The following is a 20,058-nucleotide window of genomic DNA, read 5'->3' on the forward strand; positions in this document are numbered from 1 at the left end:
AGCTTTAGCTTCACTGGGCTCTCTGGCTGCCACAGTCCCACTTAGACTGTCTCCAACGGCAGCCCACCCTGTGTGGGAGTATCTCTCCAACCCCACACAGAATCTGCTGCTCACCAGCGCCATCTATGGTGATCCATATATATATATAGATGGATAGAGAGATATATATATATCTCTCTATCTACCAAAGTGGTCACTACACGTGTTTGTATAAATATATATATATATTTGTGTGGGTGTGTGTATATAAAATCTGCTTTGTGTGTCATGCAGTGTGAAGGACGATTTACTTCATGTGCTGTGGAGAGCCTTTGAAATGGTCATGAAGGCACTCCGTGGCTCTGTATCTTTGATAATTTTCCCTCACACCACATAAAGGTGCACAGGAAAATTTATTGAAGATTCCTTACTGTGATAAGAGGTAATGTGTGCAGCAAGACTTCAGTGTGATATCCAACGGCACTGTCAGGAATTGGAGTCTTAGCATCCCTTTCAGACTCAGACATTCATTCATTTCAGTTTCCAAGACATCTCAGGGATGCCTCCCTGTGATTAACGGATGCACCTGTGTGCTCAGCTGGTCAGCCAAACCAATGTCCCTGTCCAAAAAAAGGGGCGTGGCCTTGAGACGTGCCCCCTTTTCCTCACTGTAGGGGGTATGCCTTGCACTCATGGAGATGCTGGGCTGCCTCCAAGCTCTCCCGCAGTGTACATAGGTACACTGGGTATGTACTGAGCTGAGGGGGGTGTGCGGGTGACCCGGGATTGTTTAATCACATTTCTGAATATTATCCTTATAGATAACAACTCTCATTGAAGTATGTGTATAACTTCCAACTGACAATATTGTTGCTTAATACAACAACAAATTACATGAGATTGTATCCCGGAACCCAGTCAGAATTGTACTGAGATAAGGTGTCACACAACACAGTAATAACTAGGAATCGAAATATCTTGATACCAAGGGATTTATGACAGATACTTTGTCTCTAATCAATAAACACAGAGCTATGTAAGAATAACACTTGTCTTACCAGAGCATAGATATCTATAATATTATTAATAAGAAATAAAATCCACACGGCAGGGTTCCTTATTTGATTTTATTTTCACATTTCCATTACTAATAGTTACATAATTAGACTTTAGCTTACTTTTTTAACTCTATTTCGCTGAAACTTGTGCCGATTGGATCTTTTTAATGCATACCTAATAAAGAAATTAATTTTTTTATAAATTTCTCTACATGTGCGCCAAATAAAAGGACAAACTTTTGCTTTCCCTCTTTTTGTGAATATCATAGTGTTCATTTGTTGTTTGGCAGCACCCCCGCTTTAGAGTTGAATAATATTAATGATCATAAAAATACGGGGTCACTACAAATATCAGTATGTAATGTGTGCAGATGTATATATTCCTTTGTATCGTGTATACATTTTATACATGCAAGAAGTATCTGCAGTGACTAATGGAGAAAACTTCATATTCAATATAATGTTTCAGAACAAGACTGCTCTTTATATAATTATACTTATATTTCTCTATTAACAGAGGAAATGCGGAAGATGCTGCTGTGTTGCTTATGCTGCTTGTACAGCAATGAACCACAAAATGCTATAGAAAAAAAAGCCAATAGCTGGATAAAGGTAAGAGAGCTCCACCTGCTGGGCCACTTTAAAGACTTGTTCCAACCAGGTCAGAATATATTAATAATTATCAAAATGCTGCAAAAAAACTAAATGTAAGATTGAATATTAAAAAACAAAGAGAAATTGATAAAAAAATGCAAAACAAACTGCATATGTACATAGTGTTAACAAGTCCTTTTAATGTAGAGATTCTAATCTTAGGCTTATGCTAGTTTCATAAATAACAACAGTTTCTGATGGGTATGACAGATTTTAATTTTCTTGGTAACTGATCCATGACTTGAAGATAGTTTGATGAAGTTATAATGTTGTGAAACTAGTCAGGTGATTCTAGTGCAGATGATTTTTAAGTCAGTATGATGGTAAATGACTTATACAGAAAATGCAGTAACCATGAATAACTTAAGCAAGGTGGTTTGTCATCTCTTGATTTAATAGAATCATCTTGATTTATCACAATTGCCATGGTGTCAATAGAAGTGGTCTGCAGAAACCCTATACTCCTTTTCATGTTTAAGCAAAGCTTGGTCTCTCTCTGCAGCTTCCCACTCAGTATTGAAAACATCTGTTGATTACTACATCTCTCTATATATAAAATAAAGTCCCCGGTTTAGCTGTCTGTTTTTTTTGGCTAGTATCTTGAACCGCTGGACGGTTTTTGACTTATTCTATACAGCATTGGTTGAAGAAGGTTTAGATGTATGAGCCATTCATCTGTGACAAAAGGGAGCTGATCAGTCACAATTATAGTTTTGCAAGTCACATAAAAAATCTTGCTTCAAGCTTCTGTATAGGAGGTGGCCAGGGTGCTGAAACAGCAAGAGAGCATGCATCTGTAACTGAGCCAATCAGAGCTAGCAATGTGCCCTGTTGCTTAGCAACAGCCAAGAAGGGGAAGGGAGTCAAAGACTGAGCAGGGTCACATCTGAGGCAGACAGAGAGTGACAGAAGGCCTCCAACAAACCCATGAAAATGTTATTATTACATTTTATTTATAGGGCGCCACAAGTGGTCCACAGCGCAGTACACACAGCAACAGTAGGACAGTACAGGTTAAGCAGCATATAACATTAAATTACAATAACCAAAACAAGCAGAGCACAAGTAACAATTAGCACCACAATTCTCAGTACACAATACAGTTGGGAAGCAAGGTGAGCAAGGGAGTAATCGGCGCAAGGTGGAACCTGTCTCCAAAAGAGACGGTACGACTAGCAGGAGTAGAGTCACTGGAAGAGACAAACTGCTATGAATGAAAGGAATTCCAGGCTAAATGGCCATTGAGTAGGTGAAGTGTTAGAGAAGAGGGCTGTGAGAACAGGAGGGGGGAGGACCCTGTTCCTAGGAACTTACAATCTAGGGAAGATGCTCTGATGCAGACACAGGAGCCAGGGGAGGCATAGCTATCAGGAATTTTATAAAAACAACCATCGGAACACCATTGAATGATTTGTTGGACTGCCACCAACAAATGGTGAAACACTACTATTGGAACAGAAATATTTATGGTTAGTAAACATCGGATTCCAATGTCTAACCCTATGCTGAACCTGCAGGCCGTCCCCGGCCACCACTTCTCCACCATGAAGTTCTCCCTCTTCGGCGTTATGTTCCCGCTAAGCCACACATCCTCGGTGAACAGGAAGCACCTCCCATGGAAGTCAGCACTGTTCTCGGACAGGGGCATCATGGCTAAGAAGCTCAACAGGAAGCCCAGGAAATACAGGGTACATTGTGAAAAGAGGACATTGCTCATCTCCATGTTCGGCAGCTGGGGAGGAGTGTGCATGGAGGCTGCGGAAATATGCACAGGTACCCGGTGACATGCTGCTGATAATGCTTACCGTAGATGCAATACAAATCTCTCGTCCATTATCCTCCAGCCCTTCCCAGCACATCCCAGTGGACAGGCCCCAGCCAGCTGCAGGGCAGCAGCAGTGGGGGTTGTGGTGACACTGGTGAGATGCTAGGGTGAGATGCAGGGGACTGTTGTGAAATATAGGTTTCTGGGGAAATGCAGGAGGCAGGAGTGAGCAACAGGAGGTTGTTGTGAGATGCAGGGGCTCAGGAGTAAGAAGCACGGGGCTGTGGTGAGAATTGAAGGGATTTGTGGTGGCGTAGGTTGAGATGCACAGGGCTGTGGTGAGATGAAATTGCTCCTATGCGAAGCTGGGGCGAGTCGCTAGTTAGTACCATATGTGTAATAAAAAGAAAGGAAGAAATAAAATATTGTATTCTGGGGGTGATTCAGGCTCAGACGGTATTGCTAGCACTATTACGGTAATGCAGCAGGAGGCATTGGATCATCTGTGGGATCCTCGGCCGGCTGAGTGACCTTGGGGTCATTCCAGCCGACCCCCGCAGTTGCCCAAAAGAGGCCGGGATATCTCAGTCAGCCGACGAATATCCTGGTCTCTTCCCTCTCCTCCAATGTTGGCGACACACCTCCGTTTTGTGAAACTGTGGCCGTCCCCACCCAGAAACGGCAGCAGACTGTCAATCACTGACTCACCGTGACTGACAAATAAAGGTTCTTTATTTCTGTAATATTAATAAAAAAGATCTTAGTGAAACACCACCCATTCAATCAAAAATTAACAATTGCACCTACAAAATCCAGACATGGCATATTTATATATGTTTACATACATACTGTTTGTGTCCTCATACACCTAGCAATTTTGCTGTATATGGACCGAGACGTGTGGCAACACTTAGATGTCGTGCCATAGATAGCTATTTTTGTACTTTCGCATTTAAGCGTCTTTTTTTGCAGTGCAGCTGCATATCAAGAGACTTGTAGTGTACATTGGAATTAGAGTTTGCAGTTTTCTCGCAAATTGTGTGTAAATTCGCATAATGCTGTGTGGTGGAATGCATGGCATGGCTTAGTCATATTGGTCCCCGGTCTCTTGCCCTTTTTTTCAGACACGGCTATAGCACAAATCCACAAATGCTGTACAGGGCATGTACATATTTTGCTTTTTCGCATTAGCAGTGAGAAAAAGATACAAATAGAGTAAAATATTCTGTGAAAAAGAAGCATGGTGCGGCTCACCCGCATGTTTCATGGCGGGCCAAATGGGGCTATTGGAGGACAGGATAAGTGCATTTGGACACATCTGTAGGCAAATAAATGAGGCCCTTGGTTTGCTGAACATAATTAGTCTATTATAACCGCCTTAATTATTTCAGCTATATTATTTAGCTCTGTAATACTCATGCTTTGAAAGACGTTGAAAGACATGCTGATTCAGAGCTGTGAGCAAATCAAAAATAGAAGCAGGTTTTCACCTTAGTAAAAACCATGTTGCGCTGTAGGAAGGGCAGATTCCGTGCAGAGATTTAGAGTTGGAAGGGAAGTATCCAGTGTAAATACAATGCTGCCCACTATTTCTGGGCATCATGCAAAGGCAGACTGCATATATACCCTGCATGCAAAAACAATAGTTTCTCCCTTTTCTTTTTTGCTTTGTTCCCAGCTCTGAATCGGCCCTTTAATGTCCAGTAAAGGATTTACTAAACAAGGTTTGTGAGGTCTCTTCTGGATCATGCAAAGTCTCAATAGAAAAATAGGAACCAATGACTGAACTTCCATGGTACTCAGCCTAGTATACCGGTCGTATTTTTCAGATTCCTCATCATTTTCTAGTTTGTATTTTTGTATGTTTTATTTATTTTTTTAGTTATTTTTCATTGTGTCACACGTCAGTCTCCCGTCTTTATTCAAGTGGCAGGAGATTTTTATGCGTAGGATCTTTAGAAGGTTTATTGCAGTTTTGTTGGTTCTGTACAACAGGTGATTAGCTGTTTCCTTCCTCCGAGTAATATGAACATTTAAATCTCATAAAAGTGCCTGTTTACAAAGCTACATTAACAGATTATGCAATTTCAGTGACTTATGGGGATATATATATATATATATATGTGTGTGTGTGTCATTTCTTGTATACCAATCAAGTCTTGCATGCTGTGAACAGGGTTCCTTATTTTATATCCCAACCAGATGTGGCAAATAAAGCTCTGCTAATGTTCTTATACTAATTTCTCACCCATGCAAATGACCCCTGACCTGGAATTAAAACTCTGCAATGAAATTGCAAGTGATTCAGATCCACCTTATCACACATCTGGTGTTTGCTGAGCAGTGTGTGGTGTTATGTGATTCCACATAACCTCAATGTGATGGTTTGACAACAATATAAACATTCAGAAGGCTGCATACTATTTTCACTGAATAGTAATTTATATGATGTCATTCTTATGAAAAAGGACTTCACTTGTGAAGGATGGTTTACCTTTCAATTCCTGTGATAATTAAGGTGGATTTTTCTCTACATACATCCAACAGTTGTGAAGTTTTAGGGTAGCCGGACGGGTTGTTGCTGATCCATTTTATTCTTAAGCAGTGGCGTAACTAGGGGGGTTCGAGCAGGGCTCATGCCCAGGGTGCCATCGGACCGGCGGTGTGGAGGGGCGCCGCGGTCCAGGGCACTGGTCACTGTAGTGTGGACGGCACTCTGTGCTGTCTGCACTACACAGTACCAAACATCGCCGTCTGGTAGTACACTCGTACTACCCGGCGGCAGTGTGTTTGCTTTGGCAGCCAACGAGAGTCAGACAGACTCTCATTGACCGCTGCGCCCACTGCCCGAGCCGGGTTGGAGCTCCCTCATGAGCTCCATCTTCCGGCTCCTACAGTGGGTGATGGGAGAGACACCATGACGTCTCTCCCATAGTGCAGAGCGGGCCGGCCAGGGAGGATGGAGGACCGGCGGCGGGCGCAGGAGCCAGGATTAAGGTAAGTGTTTTGTTTATTTTTGTCTGTGTCTGTCTGGCCCTTCTGGGGGGGGGAGGAGGGGGGCACTGCATAGGGGGGGCTTCTACTAGGGGCACTAAATAGGGGGGACCACTACTGAGGGCAGTGCATAGGGGGGACTACTCCTGGGGAGCACTGCATAGGGGTACTTCTACTGATGGCATTATATAAGGGATAGAGCGGGGACTACTACTAGAGTGGGGGCATTATATAAGGGGGACTGCATAGGGGGGACCACTACTGGGATCACTGCATAGACGGGATAACTATGGGGGCACTATATAAGGGGCACTGTATAGGGGGGACTACTACTGGGAGCACAATATAAGGGGCACTGCATAGGGGGGACTGGGGGTACTATATAAGGGGCACTGCTCAGGGAGGACTACTACTTGGGGCACCTACTTGGGAGGGGGGAGTGGCTCCATTTTTTAACTTGCCCTGGGCTCCAAATACCCTAGTTACGCCACTGTTCTTTAGCTGGGTACACAATTAGCGATGTGTACTCAGCCCGATGTCACGTGCATACACACTTGCCGATGCCGGCAGCAACGGTACGTCTGCGGGGGCCATGCTGCATTCGACAACATGGCCCCCGCTGACAATATCGCCCGTCTGGAGCGCGCATCGCAGCGACATAGCGGGTACAAACTGGCTGATGTTCCCAAATATATCGTCCAATCGTCTAGTGTGAACATTTCCCAGAATACACTGACGCTGCACTGCATCTTTAACTCTTGTTGAAACAAGGACACTTGAGATACTTTCTTTTATTAATACAACATTTATTGGACTACTACGGGTCTATTTACCATACATACTCAGCTCTAATTCAGCAAAAACAGTTTTTCTGTTTTTTCCTAATTGAATCTGGAACTGAAAGCCTAAGTTGATATATATAGAAGGGGGCATGTCCTAATCGCAGGAGGTGGGCACTGTGAGCCCCTCAACCTGGCGCAAATCCGGGAGGGGGCGCGATCAGTGTGATCGCTGCTGCTGACAGGTAAGAGGGGGTGCAGCTTTGGACCCAGGCCACACCAAAAAGCTCCAACTATTAATACCCGCCCCCTCCTCTCGGCACCCCTGGGGGTAACTAGAACTTTGTGGGCCACATACCAAAATCTTTAAAGGGCCCCCAGAGGTAGAAAAACACATACATTTGCCCCCACACAGAGCCCATTCATGTAATGCCACACACACCCCGTTCAGGTTATGCCACACAGTAGTACCCCTTATACACATTGACACTCAATAGTAGTGACCCTTATACATTATGCCACACAGTAATGCCCCTTACACTACACAATAATGCCCCTTGCACATTATACCACACAGTAATGCCCTTTACAGTTTATGCCCATATAATACGTTATTCCACACAATAGAGGTGCCCCTACACACTATGCCCACCCCAACAACTCACCTTCCCATGTCCCTCCAGCAGCCTCTCGCTTCCCCCTGTGTGCCATCAGCAGCCAGCAGGTGTGGATTTGGGGCCGGGCCGCCAGCTAATTTCAGCTGGTGCACCGGCATACAGCGGCAGACATGGATAGACAGCGCTGGCGCAACTTGAATCTGGCGCCAGTCGTGTACTAATCATAGCTCGCGGACCGGCAGCCAATCGGAAGCCGGCATTGCTGGTTGCTTTGCGGCTGGCGGCTGTGTCTCTCCATGTCTGCCTTCTGGTGAGCCAGCTGTAATCAAGCGGGCCGGGACCAAATTAATACTGCTGACACCCGGGCCCCCCCTCGGTGGGCCTGACTAGACCGGCCCACCTTGTTTGCGCGACTGGGTGGAGGGGGAGCGGCGGGCCACAGAGGCAGTTTGGGCACCATAGCAGCCATACCCTTGCATCCGCAGTAGTTACGCCACTGTTTGCATGTATGTTGTTAAACAGTGGGGTCCTTTTCAGGATCAATGAAATGGAGTTAAAGGTGAGGACAATGTAAACAAATAAAATCTGCATGCGTACTTCAGGGTCCAGTCTTCAACCCAGGCAATGTCAGGTATACCAGCTAGTAGTTTATATCCTGTTATTTTGTGTTGGTTTATTCTTGCCTAGTAAAAAGAACTTTATAAAATAATCATAAAATATACTATTAATTGCAATTTATAATGAATCTCCAATGAAAACATAATTCCGAAAAAAACATATGATATTGTAGAATCAAAAAGTTTAATAACACTAATAAAATTGCACACCTATTAATAGACACACTATCTGTTTGGCGTTTGTATGTACTCCTCACGTGTATGTGGGCTTCCTCCAGGGACCCCGGTTTGCAAGGTCTTCCTCTGGGTATTCCGGTTTCACTCGAATGCTCCCTAAAAAAAAAGTACTGGTATACTATGTAGACAAAAGTGATTGGACACCTCCATGCAAGCGAAATGCATACCATTGCACATGAGTCCCAAATGGCCACTAATGTGGCTGTTTCGACAAGAAGACTTCGTAGCGAGGCCCATGCACTTGCAGTTCTACGGAAACAACAAATGTTTTTATCAGGGCGACAATGCCACCTGCCATGTTTCCAGGGCGACGCTGTACTGGTATACATAAAATTTGGTAATCCTGATGGACTGGCCAGCTCAGAGTCCAGATCTTAACCCCATTGAGAACCTCTGGGACGAATTGGAGCGATGAGTGCGTTCTAGGCCAACTCAACCTTCTTTAGTGTCACAGTTCGTCACTGTACTTAAGGCAGAATGGCAAAACATACCGCCTGCTGTTGTCCAAAAAGTTGTCAGCAGTAATCACTGCACATGGGCCTACAAAGTACTGACATCAATAAAATCTCATTGATCTAGTTGCTGTCGGTGTCCAATCACTTTTGTCTGCATAGTGTATGTTGATTGGATTTACTGACAAAAATTAACCCTAGTGTTCTTGTGGTAGGGAATATTAATTGTAAGATCTACTGTGGCAGGGACTGAAGTGAATTACTTAATATTGTCTGTAAAGCACTATAAAAATAACTGATAGTATATAATCTAATTTCATGCATAATAAATTGACAGCTGTGAAATTAACCAACCATAAAATATTGTTTCCAGACACAACCCTTAGGATTTGTGGTACATGAGCGAACTATAACTTATACTATAGGTAAACCAATGATGAAAAAAGATACATTTTAGGTTTGCTGATGCTGACTTTTTGTAACAAAGGCCCTCATTCAGAGCCACTCGCTAGCGGCAGTACGCTCGTTCCGAGCGATGTTCGCACATCTGCGCATGCGTACGGTTTTTAGTACGCATGCGCGAACCAGTCAGTGCGGCCGAAAATCGTTGGTACGCAATATAGCGAGGGCCTGCTATTTTGAGTGACAGAATGAGGCGTATGTGGGTGGTAACAGGGGAAGGTGCTTGAAAACGGGGAGTGGTGATCCGAACGCAGGCGTGCTTAAAGGTCAAAACGGGCGTTTTAAGGGAGTGCATAATTAATACAGCAGCGTCATTGACCACGTCACTTGGTTTTTTTTAACTCAGAACTGCTCGCAAAATAGCGGTTGAAAACACCAACCACAAGAATAGCGAGCAGTTCATACGCTGTACGATGTACTCGATTAATCTAATAAATAGCGGACATGACGTATGGTGCGTGCGGCCAGGGGACGTTTTTATCAAATAAACGAGCGTATGTTTTGCTCGCTCGTTCAGACTTAGAGGTGGGAACAGACTGCAATTTGCGAACGGATCATTTGAATAGCCACCCCTTGTTTTTGAACGAACGACCACAAATAGCGAACGGCTCTGAATCAGGCCCAAACTTGTATAAGATATTTGAGAAAATAGGATACAGTTTGGGGATCTCTTATCCAGAAATCTGACATTCAGGATTATTTGACACCCTGAAAGAAAAAAGATAATTATTGCTGCTGTTCATTTTTTTTAATACAGCATTCTAGGTAAGAGATCCCTTACCCATAATTTATGTGAGAATGGATACATAGCTTTTAAATAATCAATCTTCATTATTATACCCCTTTCACTGCGCAATTGGCGGGTTGCACCCGGGATTTGTACACGCGTCGATCCCTGGTGTAACCCGCCTGAGACCCCTTTCAGACTATTGGCCCGACCTGGCAATAATGCAGGGTCGGTGACATCACCGCCATCACTGCTTAGCCGGCGCTTGAAGATGAGATCATTGCCGGCTCTCCCTATGCAGTGAACGGGACCTGGGTCGCCTCGACTTGGGTTACCCATTCACACCGCCCCATGAGCGGGGCTGTATTCGTGTTTAACCCCGCTCGTTACCCGAGTTGAAATATTGACCTGGGTTATTTTCAACTGGGCCGTTTCACAATTCACAGTAATCCGGGTTGCTGCATATTCATGTGCAATAACCCCAGTTATTTGAGGACAGTGTGAAAGGGGTATTACTGTGCTTTACAAAGCGAGGGCTTACTATACAATACAGATAAACTAATATGAGTGCGCTGTAGTGATTTATATAAAGAGATTTCTGACAAAAGGCTCCTAGTTTTATACAGACAATATGTAAAATTATTATGCAAACATAAACATAGATCAAGGGACATATTTCCAGATTATATCCATTTATAAATACATATTCATATATATTCTCTTTCTTGATTGGTTTGATTCTGCTTTTTTATATGCTTTGATTGAGTCAGGTTAAACGCTGTCTATTCTAAGCCACTGTTTGGTGTTTTGCAGTATTTTCCAAGAGGTCTTCAACAGTCCAGATGAAATAATTTACTAGCAATTAAAAACAGGATGTTTCAGATTTTAGCGATGTTCTCCGGATGACCTGTTTTTTTTTTACGATCACCTTGAGTTACTCATTGAACAAATGTATTTTAAATGTGTTTTCTTATATACTGATAAAAAGCTTTTTTGATAGTCTAACTATTGCCCAATTAGCACATTGGGCCTGATTCAGACCCACTCGCAAGCGGGCGCACGTACGTTAGGCGTACGTACAAAATTATTTAAATTCAATGGCTCGCTCGTATTTTCGTTCGCATCTAAAATTCCTCCCTAAACTCAGGCGACCCCTCCTCTAACTAACGAGCGTGCGAAATAGCGAGCGTACATCCCCGAAATGGCTTGAAGGGAACGCACGCACAAGTGAACCCGGAAGTGGCCTTGTCAGATGTCGATTACCTGCTCCTTTATTCTGCCTACCTCCCTCAATCGTATCATGCCAATCAATGTATCAATTAGCTTAATTGTTTTTTTTTTTTCAACACAATGCAAGAAACTTTACTCTTGTCCGTGTTTGTGTTTACCCGCAGAATACGTACGGATGGAACATTCGCTTTTATTGTTCAAAAAACATGTGAACCACAATTAAACAATTGTTCTATTGCTGTGGATCCCCGCATATTTTCCGGGGTTCATTTCTTTATTTAAATTTGCAAACGCATGTCACTGCATCAAGCCTATCATAACTCTCCAGAGATTTCTGGCCCTGTTGAACACATGACTCATACACTAACCAATAAAATTGCTCCTGTTAATTTCCAAAATACATTAGCCAATCATAAATTTTTGCCACACTTTATCAAAAATGTTTTGTATGAAAAACTCCATTGCCATCATGAGAGCCTCCGCATTCACCAGGCGCGAGCTGCTGGTGCTTACGGAGGTGATGGATAGGCGGATCACCAGCCAGCCTCCACCCATCACCAACCGGCAGAAGCGCTCCGCGTATGCGGAGGCACGGTCCCGCCTGCGGTCGTTGGGTTCACGCCGCAACATCGGGCAGCTTGAGCGCAGGTGGTCAGACCTGCAACGGCGAACGCCCCGCTTGCTGGCATGCTTTCGCATGCAGATCCTTGAAAGTAAGTGTTATGTATTGTGGTTTTCATGTTTGTGTTTGTGGGGCAAACTGCGTGTGCATGTTTTCCTGTCTGTCCTATTAATTATTTGTCCTCATATCTGCGTGTGCATGTTTTCCTGTCTGTCCTATTACTTATTTGTCCTCATATCTGCGTGTGCATGTTTTCCTGTCTGTCCTATTACTTATTTGTCCTCATATCTGCGTGTGCATGTTTTCCTGTCTGTCCTATTACTTATTTGTCCTCATATCTGCGTGTGCATGTTTTCCTGTCTGTCCTATTAATTATTTGTCCTCATATCTGCGTGTGCATGTTTTCCTGTCTGTCCTATTACTTATTTGTCCTCATATCTGCGTGTGCATGTTTTCCTGTCTGTCCTATTAATTATTTGTCCTCATATCTGCGTGTGCATGTTTTCCTGTCTGTCCTATTACTTATTTGTCCTGATATCTGCGTGTGCATGTTTTCCTGTCTGTCCTATTAATTATTTGTCCTCATATCTGCGTGTGCATGTTTTCCTGTCTGTCCTATTAATTATTTGTCCTCATATCAGCGTGTGCTTGTTTTCCCTCTATTTCTGTTTTTTTCATTCTACTCCTTTTTGCATGTTTTTTGTTGCTGGTTTTTTTTTTTTTATTTGGGCCCCGGATTTGCCCAGAAACTAACCTCAATTTGTTTGACATATTTTAGGAGGACAGCCAAGACTACGCCGTCACCGTCCGGCCAGACGGCGTTCCCGGCCACTATCCCCAACCCCCAGCCAACACTCCACCCCAAATATTTCCCCTATACCCCACTCCTCCCCAGCCTTCCCAGACCCTCTCCCGGAACTGTCGGGCCTCCTTCCCCTCCGTCCCACTTCCCCCTCTCCTCCACCCACCCCTCTTCCAATTACCCCCTCCCCGGAGTCCATCATTACCCCTCCCCGTTCTTTGGGGAATGAAGGCTCCTCCGAGGAGGAACATGGAGGGACTTCCGGAGCTCCCGTTTTGGCTCCCGGTATGTTTTTCTTTCTCATTTTTTTTAACCACAAACTGTTTGTATGTAATCATGTGTCGTGCCTTTATTCGTGCTTGTTTGGTTTACTTTTGGTGATTTAGCAGTTTGCCTTTACCTCTTCCTGCTGATTTCAACATACACATATCACACCTGTGGGAATTTGTACATAGGCCTTGTATTTTTGCCAGCACCCCCTTTTTGTTTTGGTTTTTCTTTTTTCGGTTTAGGAGTGATTTCGTTGTGTTTTTGTTTTTTTAATGTGGATTCCCTATTGTTTTATTAATCCACACACTTTTCTCACCCACAGAGGAACAGAGGCGTCGACAAGAGGTGGAGGATTGTGTTGGCCAGATGCGCCAACATGTCATTGGCATTCTTGTGGCCCTTGACCGGCTGTCTGGCATCCTTCGCCAGTAGTTTTTTTTGTTTATTTTCGTTTTGTAAATAAATTTTGTAGTTCTAATATACGTTCTGGCTCATTCTTTTTTTCAAAAACACAAATAGTTTTCCCTGACATAAGTAGACTGTTCCTGCAAGGATTTCCCTTTTTTAAAAGTTAGATTGTATTTTGTATTTGTATGTTAAACAGCCACAAGAAACACATAACAGTAACAATGTCATTTCCCTTTTTGGGTGTAGTGTCAATTAGATATTTCGCCATTTTACAGGTTCCTAGTTGGTGTGCAAGCTGCTTAGGCCAATCTTCAAAATCCAAAGGTTTGGACAGGCTTCCTTTTAGTGTGGGTTGGGAACCTGCAAACATATTTCAGTTTACATCAACTGGTGTCAGTACTGGATTACCCCTTAGTCAATTGTAAGGTGTGTTAACCTGGTTACACTTGCTGTTAACGTCCAAAAAAAGGAAGACCATTTCACTCTCCAAACATTTATTCACAACATAAATGAGAAATCAAAGTGGTCAGTCCCAAAAAAAAAAAACAGTGATAATCTCAAATACAACACATACAAATAAAATATTTAATTAAAAAAAACAATCAAGAACTGGTTGACGAAGGACCATGCCAACATGATTCCACAAACATGGCGTTGCGATATGGGTTCCAGAATATATGGCCAAAATCACCAGATCCAGGTTTGGTAAGGGTAGCAGGAAGTAGTGAGCGTTGGAGTGGCAAAGATTATGTGAACAAACAGAAGATGGTGAAAAAAATAAAATAAATTAGATGTTCGCAAACAAACACAAACACATTAGGTATAAACACTGTAGTTTGGGTCAAACTTACCTAAAAAATCTGGCCACCACATCATCGCGTATGGCCCCCCCACATACTGACCTCCGACCAACCTCGGGGGGGCCATCCTCAGGTAAGGCATCCTCTGGCTGCATTGGGACACCACTCCTTATGGCGATGTTGTGAAATATCCCACACAGGACCACAATTTTCGACACCATATCCGGCAAATACATGAGCTCGCCACCAGAGCGGTGGAGGCATCTGAATCGGCCTTTTAAAAGGCCAATACAGCGCTCCACCACTTGCCTGGTGGCTGTAAGTGCGGAATTATACTCACTTTGTGGGCCTGGTGTGGGAGCCAAATAAGGAGTGAGCAGCCAGGACATGCAAGGGTATCCACTGTCTCCTGTGAAAAATAAGAGACAACATCAGGAACACTGTGTATCAAGCTTAACATTGTTATGTACTAAAGGTCTCCACTTACCCAGAAGCCACGCATCACCAGCTTGTAGGTTGGTTAATTTCTGCCATATCCCTGATTGCCGGATGACGAAGGAGTCATGTGCACTTCCTGGTAACTTAGCATTCAGGGACAGGATCTGGAGGGAGGCATCACATACCACCATTACATTCAGGGAGTGATAGTGTTTCCTGTTTCTAAATATTGCCTCCAGCCGTGCTGGAGGCTGAAGTGGTATGTGAGTACCATCCACAACCCCTATGATGTGTGGGAAGCCAGCTATTTGGTAAAAATTGGCCTTGGCCACACTAAGGGCACCCATATCCAAAGGCATTTGAATAAAATGATGGAGGTGCTTGAAAAGTGCCTCCATCACTGCCCTCAGGATCCGGGAAAAGGAGGATTGGGAGATGCCCGCCACTATTCCCACCGTTGTTTGAAACGATCCTGAGGCACAGAAATGTAACACCGCCATAAATTGCGTCAGTGGTGGTATTGCTGTTGGACTGTCAATTTGCCGCTCAAGATCACTTTCTATTAATGAGAGAGTGTCTATGATGATTTTGGGAGGTAGACGGTAGCGTCTTAAAACCTCATCATCGGGCATTCCAAAAAGGGTGACACGTGTTCGAAATATCTGGGGCCTTGCATGCCTACGATGCCTACGCCTGGGATGAGATTGAGGTTGGTCGGCTTCCGGGAGCATGGCCAGAACAATCCTCCCCAGATCAACCTGAAATTCAAAAATTTCAAAGTAAGGCTTTTGACCCACCCCAAAACTATATTAAAACAACTTAGCTTGATGATACCATCCATTGCTGCTTACATGCCGGGGTATTGTCATGATACGTCCAAACTGAAAATAACCCACAAAATTACTTGACACATTTCACTCTGTGCATTTTTGTGGATACATTTTGTGCTAGACCAAAGTTCAAATATGCCAAACACCCATTTAGCAAAACCGCAAAGCGACATTTAACACAGTACATCAAAACGGGTCGAAATGTTGGCTCAAAAAGCGAAAGCTAAACCATCAAAAAGTTAGAATGATTATTAAGATGGTTAAAATGCGCTAATTAGTTCGCTAATACAAGTCACAAGAGTAACTACTAAAAATGCGCTAATTAGTTCGCTAATACAAGTCACAAGAGTAACTACTAAAAATGCGCTAATTAGTTCGCTAATACAAGTCACAAGAGTAACTACTAAAAATGCGCTAATTAGTTCGCTAATACAAGTCACAAGAGTAACTACTAAAAATGCGCTAATTAGTTCGCTAATACAAGATAAAAAATGGACTTACCAAGAGCAAATATCTAAGATGCAAAATCAAAAGGTCTTTGGGGTCGAAAATAAACAAAATCTAAAATAGAATAAATTAGGTATCCAAAAATTACAAAATATACGAAACACAATGAAACAACAATTGAACAAAAGTTAGGCTTCACAAAACTTACCAAATCAACAAACGAGGTCCAAAAAATATAAACCAACAAAGATAACGGAAAAAAAAACGCAAATCTAACCAACAAACGAACCTCCAACTCCTTTCTACGCAATCAATAAACTCCAGCCAAGATAACCTCCAACAATCCAAAAACGCCACCTCGACTTGAGACACACCAAGCCATAAATAGTGTTTAGTTTCCCGCACAAATTAAGGAGGGATCATAGGGCCGCACAATCAATGATGCGGCCGCAAAATAAGGACGCATGTATAAATACGTCACGAAAACACATTAAAATTCTGGTGTATTTCTTGTTTGGACCTCAGACATGGCGACAGACCAGGGAAAAAATGCACAAGAGTCAGGCGGTAAGTCTTTCATGCATTTTCTATCAACGATTAATTTGAAACATAAGATTAGGCAAGTTGTGATTTTGTGAATTCTGTAAATTTACACAAATAGGTGAGGAGGATGACATGGAAGAGGCTGCTGGGCCCAGTATTCCGGCCAAAGCGGGCAAAAAAAAAAAGGCAGCCACATTTCACAAGAAAGGAGATGGAGGTTTTGATCCAGAAGTGTGTGGACATCCTGCCACAGGCAGACAGGAATATGAGTCTAAGCCAGAAGTGGAGAATGTGGGAAGAGGTAGCCGTTGCTGTCAATAGAGTGGGTGATTATGTCCGTCTAGCCCGGGATGTCAAACGGCGGTAAGTAAACCCTTGCCCCCCCTAAAAACAAACCCCATTTTAAACCAAAGGATAATGGCTTCCTTTTTTCCCCACAGATGGGCCGACTTCAAATATCGCCTAAAGCAAAAACTCGCGGACAGGGCTAGGCATGCAAGGGGGACAGGTGGGGGTCCCACCCCTGTGTCATTGGAGTTGACGGATTTAGAAGAGCTGGCACAGGGGTGTGTGCAGCCTGTGGAGGTGTTTGGCGTGTCCAACATGGATACGGACATGCCAGACTTTGCGGCTCCTCATGTTGGCCCAGGTAAGTATTGTGATGTCACCAACTCTGAAATGTTATTGTGCCAATATGTAGATTCTAATGTGAGTCTTTTCTCATTTTTCCAACAGAGACACAGGCGGATGAGTCTGCTCCAGAGGGAAGCCTTGGCCGCAGAATTTCTGCTGGCTCTGCAGGGGAGGAACCAGTACATCCGGCTGAGGACCCTGCAGAAGCCAGTCCAGGGCGTGCCCCCTCGCAGGCAGTGGGCCTCCTCACAGAACTCAATTTCAAATCGGATTTCCATACGGAGATTCTGCAGAGGATGGACGCCAGTCTGATACGGGTGGCTGAGGCCCTGGAGCAAAATGCTGCGGCCAACGTGACCATTGGTCAGGCCCTGGCGGAAAATACCAGGGCCAACATCCGCATCGCCGATGCCCTGGAGCAGCTCGTTCGCCAGCACATGGTGGAGCCGACCTCCCTTCCTGCCGGATCATCAGGATCCTCCACCTCTGGCACAACATCAGCCAATCCTCCAAATGTGCCTAGCCCTGTGCCTAGTCCAGAGGCCTCAACATCTGCCTCTGGACAGGCCAGCCCGATGGCATCCCTGACCCGGTCTGGCGCCCACCCTCCCCCATCCAAACGGGCGAAAAAACGGTGACAGCAATGGCGACTTTTCCCACACTTCTTCTGTGCTTGGCTCATATTCCTTTCTGGTCAAAACTTCCCTCTCCTTTCTTGTGAAATGTTTTTAAGTTATTTTTGTACGTTTATGTTATCAGTTATTGATTATTTATTTTGGATAAAAAGTATCTTTGGCAGAAAAAAAAAAAATATATATTATGCCAATTGGTTTGTGTTTAAACAATAAATTTATGAAAAAAATCTGACATTGTATTGTGACATTATTGTACAAATGGGTTACATTTAATCCTGGCCCTAAAGGCAAAAAAGGACACCAAAAACCATTTCATTTGTTTTAAAAAAAAGGCCTCTTGAAGGAACGTTTAAAAAATCACATAACGATGCAAATTGCACATAAAAAAAAAAAAGGGGAGCTAATTAAAACATGATGACATTATTGTCACAATAGGGCATAAACAACAAATTGAGGCCAAAAAAAACCCCCAAAAATGTACGCCAATTGATTGTGTAATCCTGACATTAGCAGGTATGATTTCCACCTGCGTACGGTTTTGTGCTATCCCAATAAACTGCTTTCCAAACACATACCAAGCCGGTTTTCAATACAACACTAATTGCTTTTGTGACCACCCGCGATTAATCGCTGCAACATCGTGGAGTCCCGGGACGGAGGAGAAGGCCATCGCCAATGTGGTCGAGTAATCCAGACCCTAAACTGTGCGAGCATTTTGAAGGGAAAGAGGATGTTCCAGTGACGTATGTGACGGTCCGAACACATTTGACGTTCGCATCTGCTAATGTATGTACGCCCCAAAAACGCCTCGCCACGCCTGCGTTTTTCCATCTCCACCCCCGTCAACACCCAAAAACGCCCTGTTCTGTCAATCACATTTGACATGTCACTTCCTGTACGCTATTTTAGGAACGACAGAAAAAAAGCTCGCAATCTGCCGTACGCACATGCGCAGTGTAACACCGACGCATGCGTGGTTAGTCAACATCGGAACGCAACGAGCGTACTGCTGTTTGCGAGTGGCTCTGAATGAGGGCCATTATTATTTTTTTGGAAATTATTTCAGTTTTTGGAATTTTTTTATTTTAAAGAATTTCAGCTAATTTTATTTTTGCCGGTTTATATAAATTTTTGTGCAATTTACCAATAAGTTTCAACCATTTGACTGCAAAGTTTGAGTCACACTAACCATGCCGTTGAGGTATTAAAAATCCCAGCCTCTCAATGTCCACAATCATATATATATATATATATATATATATATAATTATATTATATAGTGCCAGCATTTTCCATTGAATTTTACAGTTAGGAACAAAACAGTAATAAAAGAGGACTAGGTAATAACAGACAGAGAAAGAGAGCCCTGATCGCTTACAGTCTATAGGATCAACTTAGCATTTGAACATTTGGAAAGCTTTACTTCAAATATATGTTTTTCTTCTACAGGTATTTTATCTATTTGTTAGAATGTTTGGGGCTTAACCCTTTCTTTCCCTACACTATCCCTGGCGTATGCAACGGTACTAAAGTATTTAGTACTGCTCTTCACAGTGACTGTAGAAGGAGTCACTTGGTGACTATGAGCCTGATGCTACGTTAAACACTATTGCATTTAAAATAAAATGCCAATTGTGACAACCTAAGTGCCCCCCCAAGCTTGTTACATGCCTGCGACTTGGGTCGTCCCAAAATCGTGTACTTTTTACAGCCTGTTCATGCTTTCCAGTGTATAAGGGCAGGAAGGACATATAATCAGGAGAGGGCCCAGATGAGACAGCTCACTCTGTGAGTGGAGCTTGGCCCATTATAATGCAGATGGAGTGGTTGTGCATCACATACTGCTGTGGACAGAACTGTGTGTTGGACATTAATAGGACCTTCTATAAATGAGTCAGACCATGTTGTGTTACTGTGTGTAATAGGTAAACTGTATATACAAGTGTTTGTGCCTATCAGTGTATAATATCTCTAAAGCCTGATATGTTACGTATAAGATGCCTATGGCATATGTAATGATGTTATAATGTGTGGTAAAGATGCAGGGGGAGACATCCCCC

General features: G+C 43.5%; 1 protein-coding gene across 2 annotated transcripts in view; it reads left to right on the plus strand.

The window, feature by feature from the left end:
• The window catches only part of FANCC (FA complementation group C), a 290,830-nt gene that overhangs the window by 44,657 nt on the left and 226,115 nt on the right, over window positions 1-20,058 (plus strand). For both annotated transcript variants that reach the window (XM_088470282.1, XM_088470283.1), the window contains exon 4: window positions 1,555-1,649. In XM_088470282.1, coding sequence (XP_088326408.1) covers window positions 1,555-1,649 — 95 coding nt within the window. The remainder of the gene's footprint in view (window positions 1-1,554; window positions 1,650-20,058) is intronic.

This window comes from Taudactylus pleione, unplaced genomic scaffold, assembly GCF_031769625.1.
Source record: "Taudactylus pleione unplaced genomic scaffold, aTauple2 ptg000095l, whole genome shotgun sequence".
NCBI lineage: Eukaryota > Metazoa > Chordata > Amphibia > Anura > Myobatrachidae > Taudactylus > Taudactylus pleione.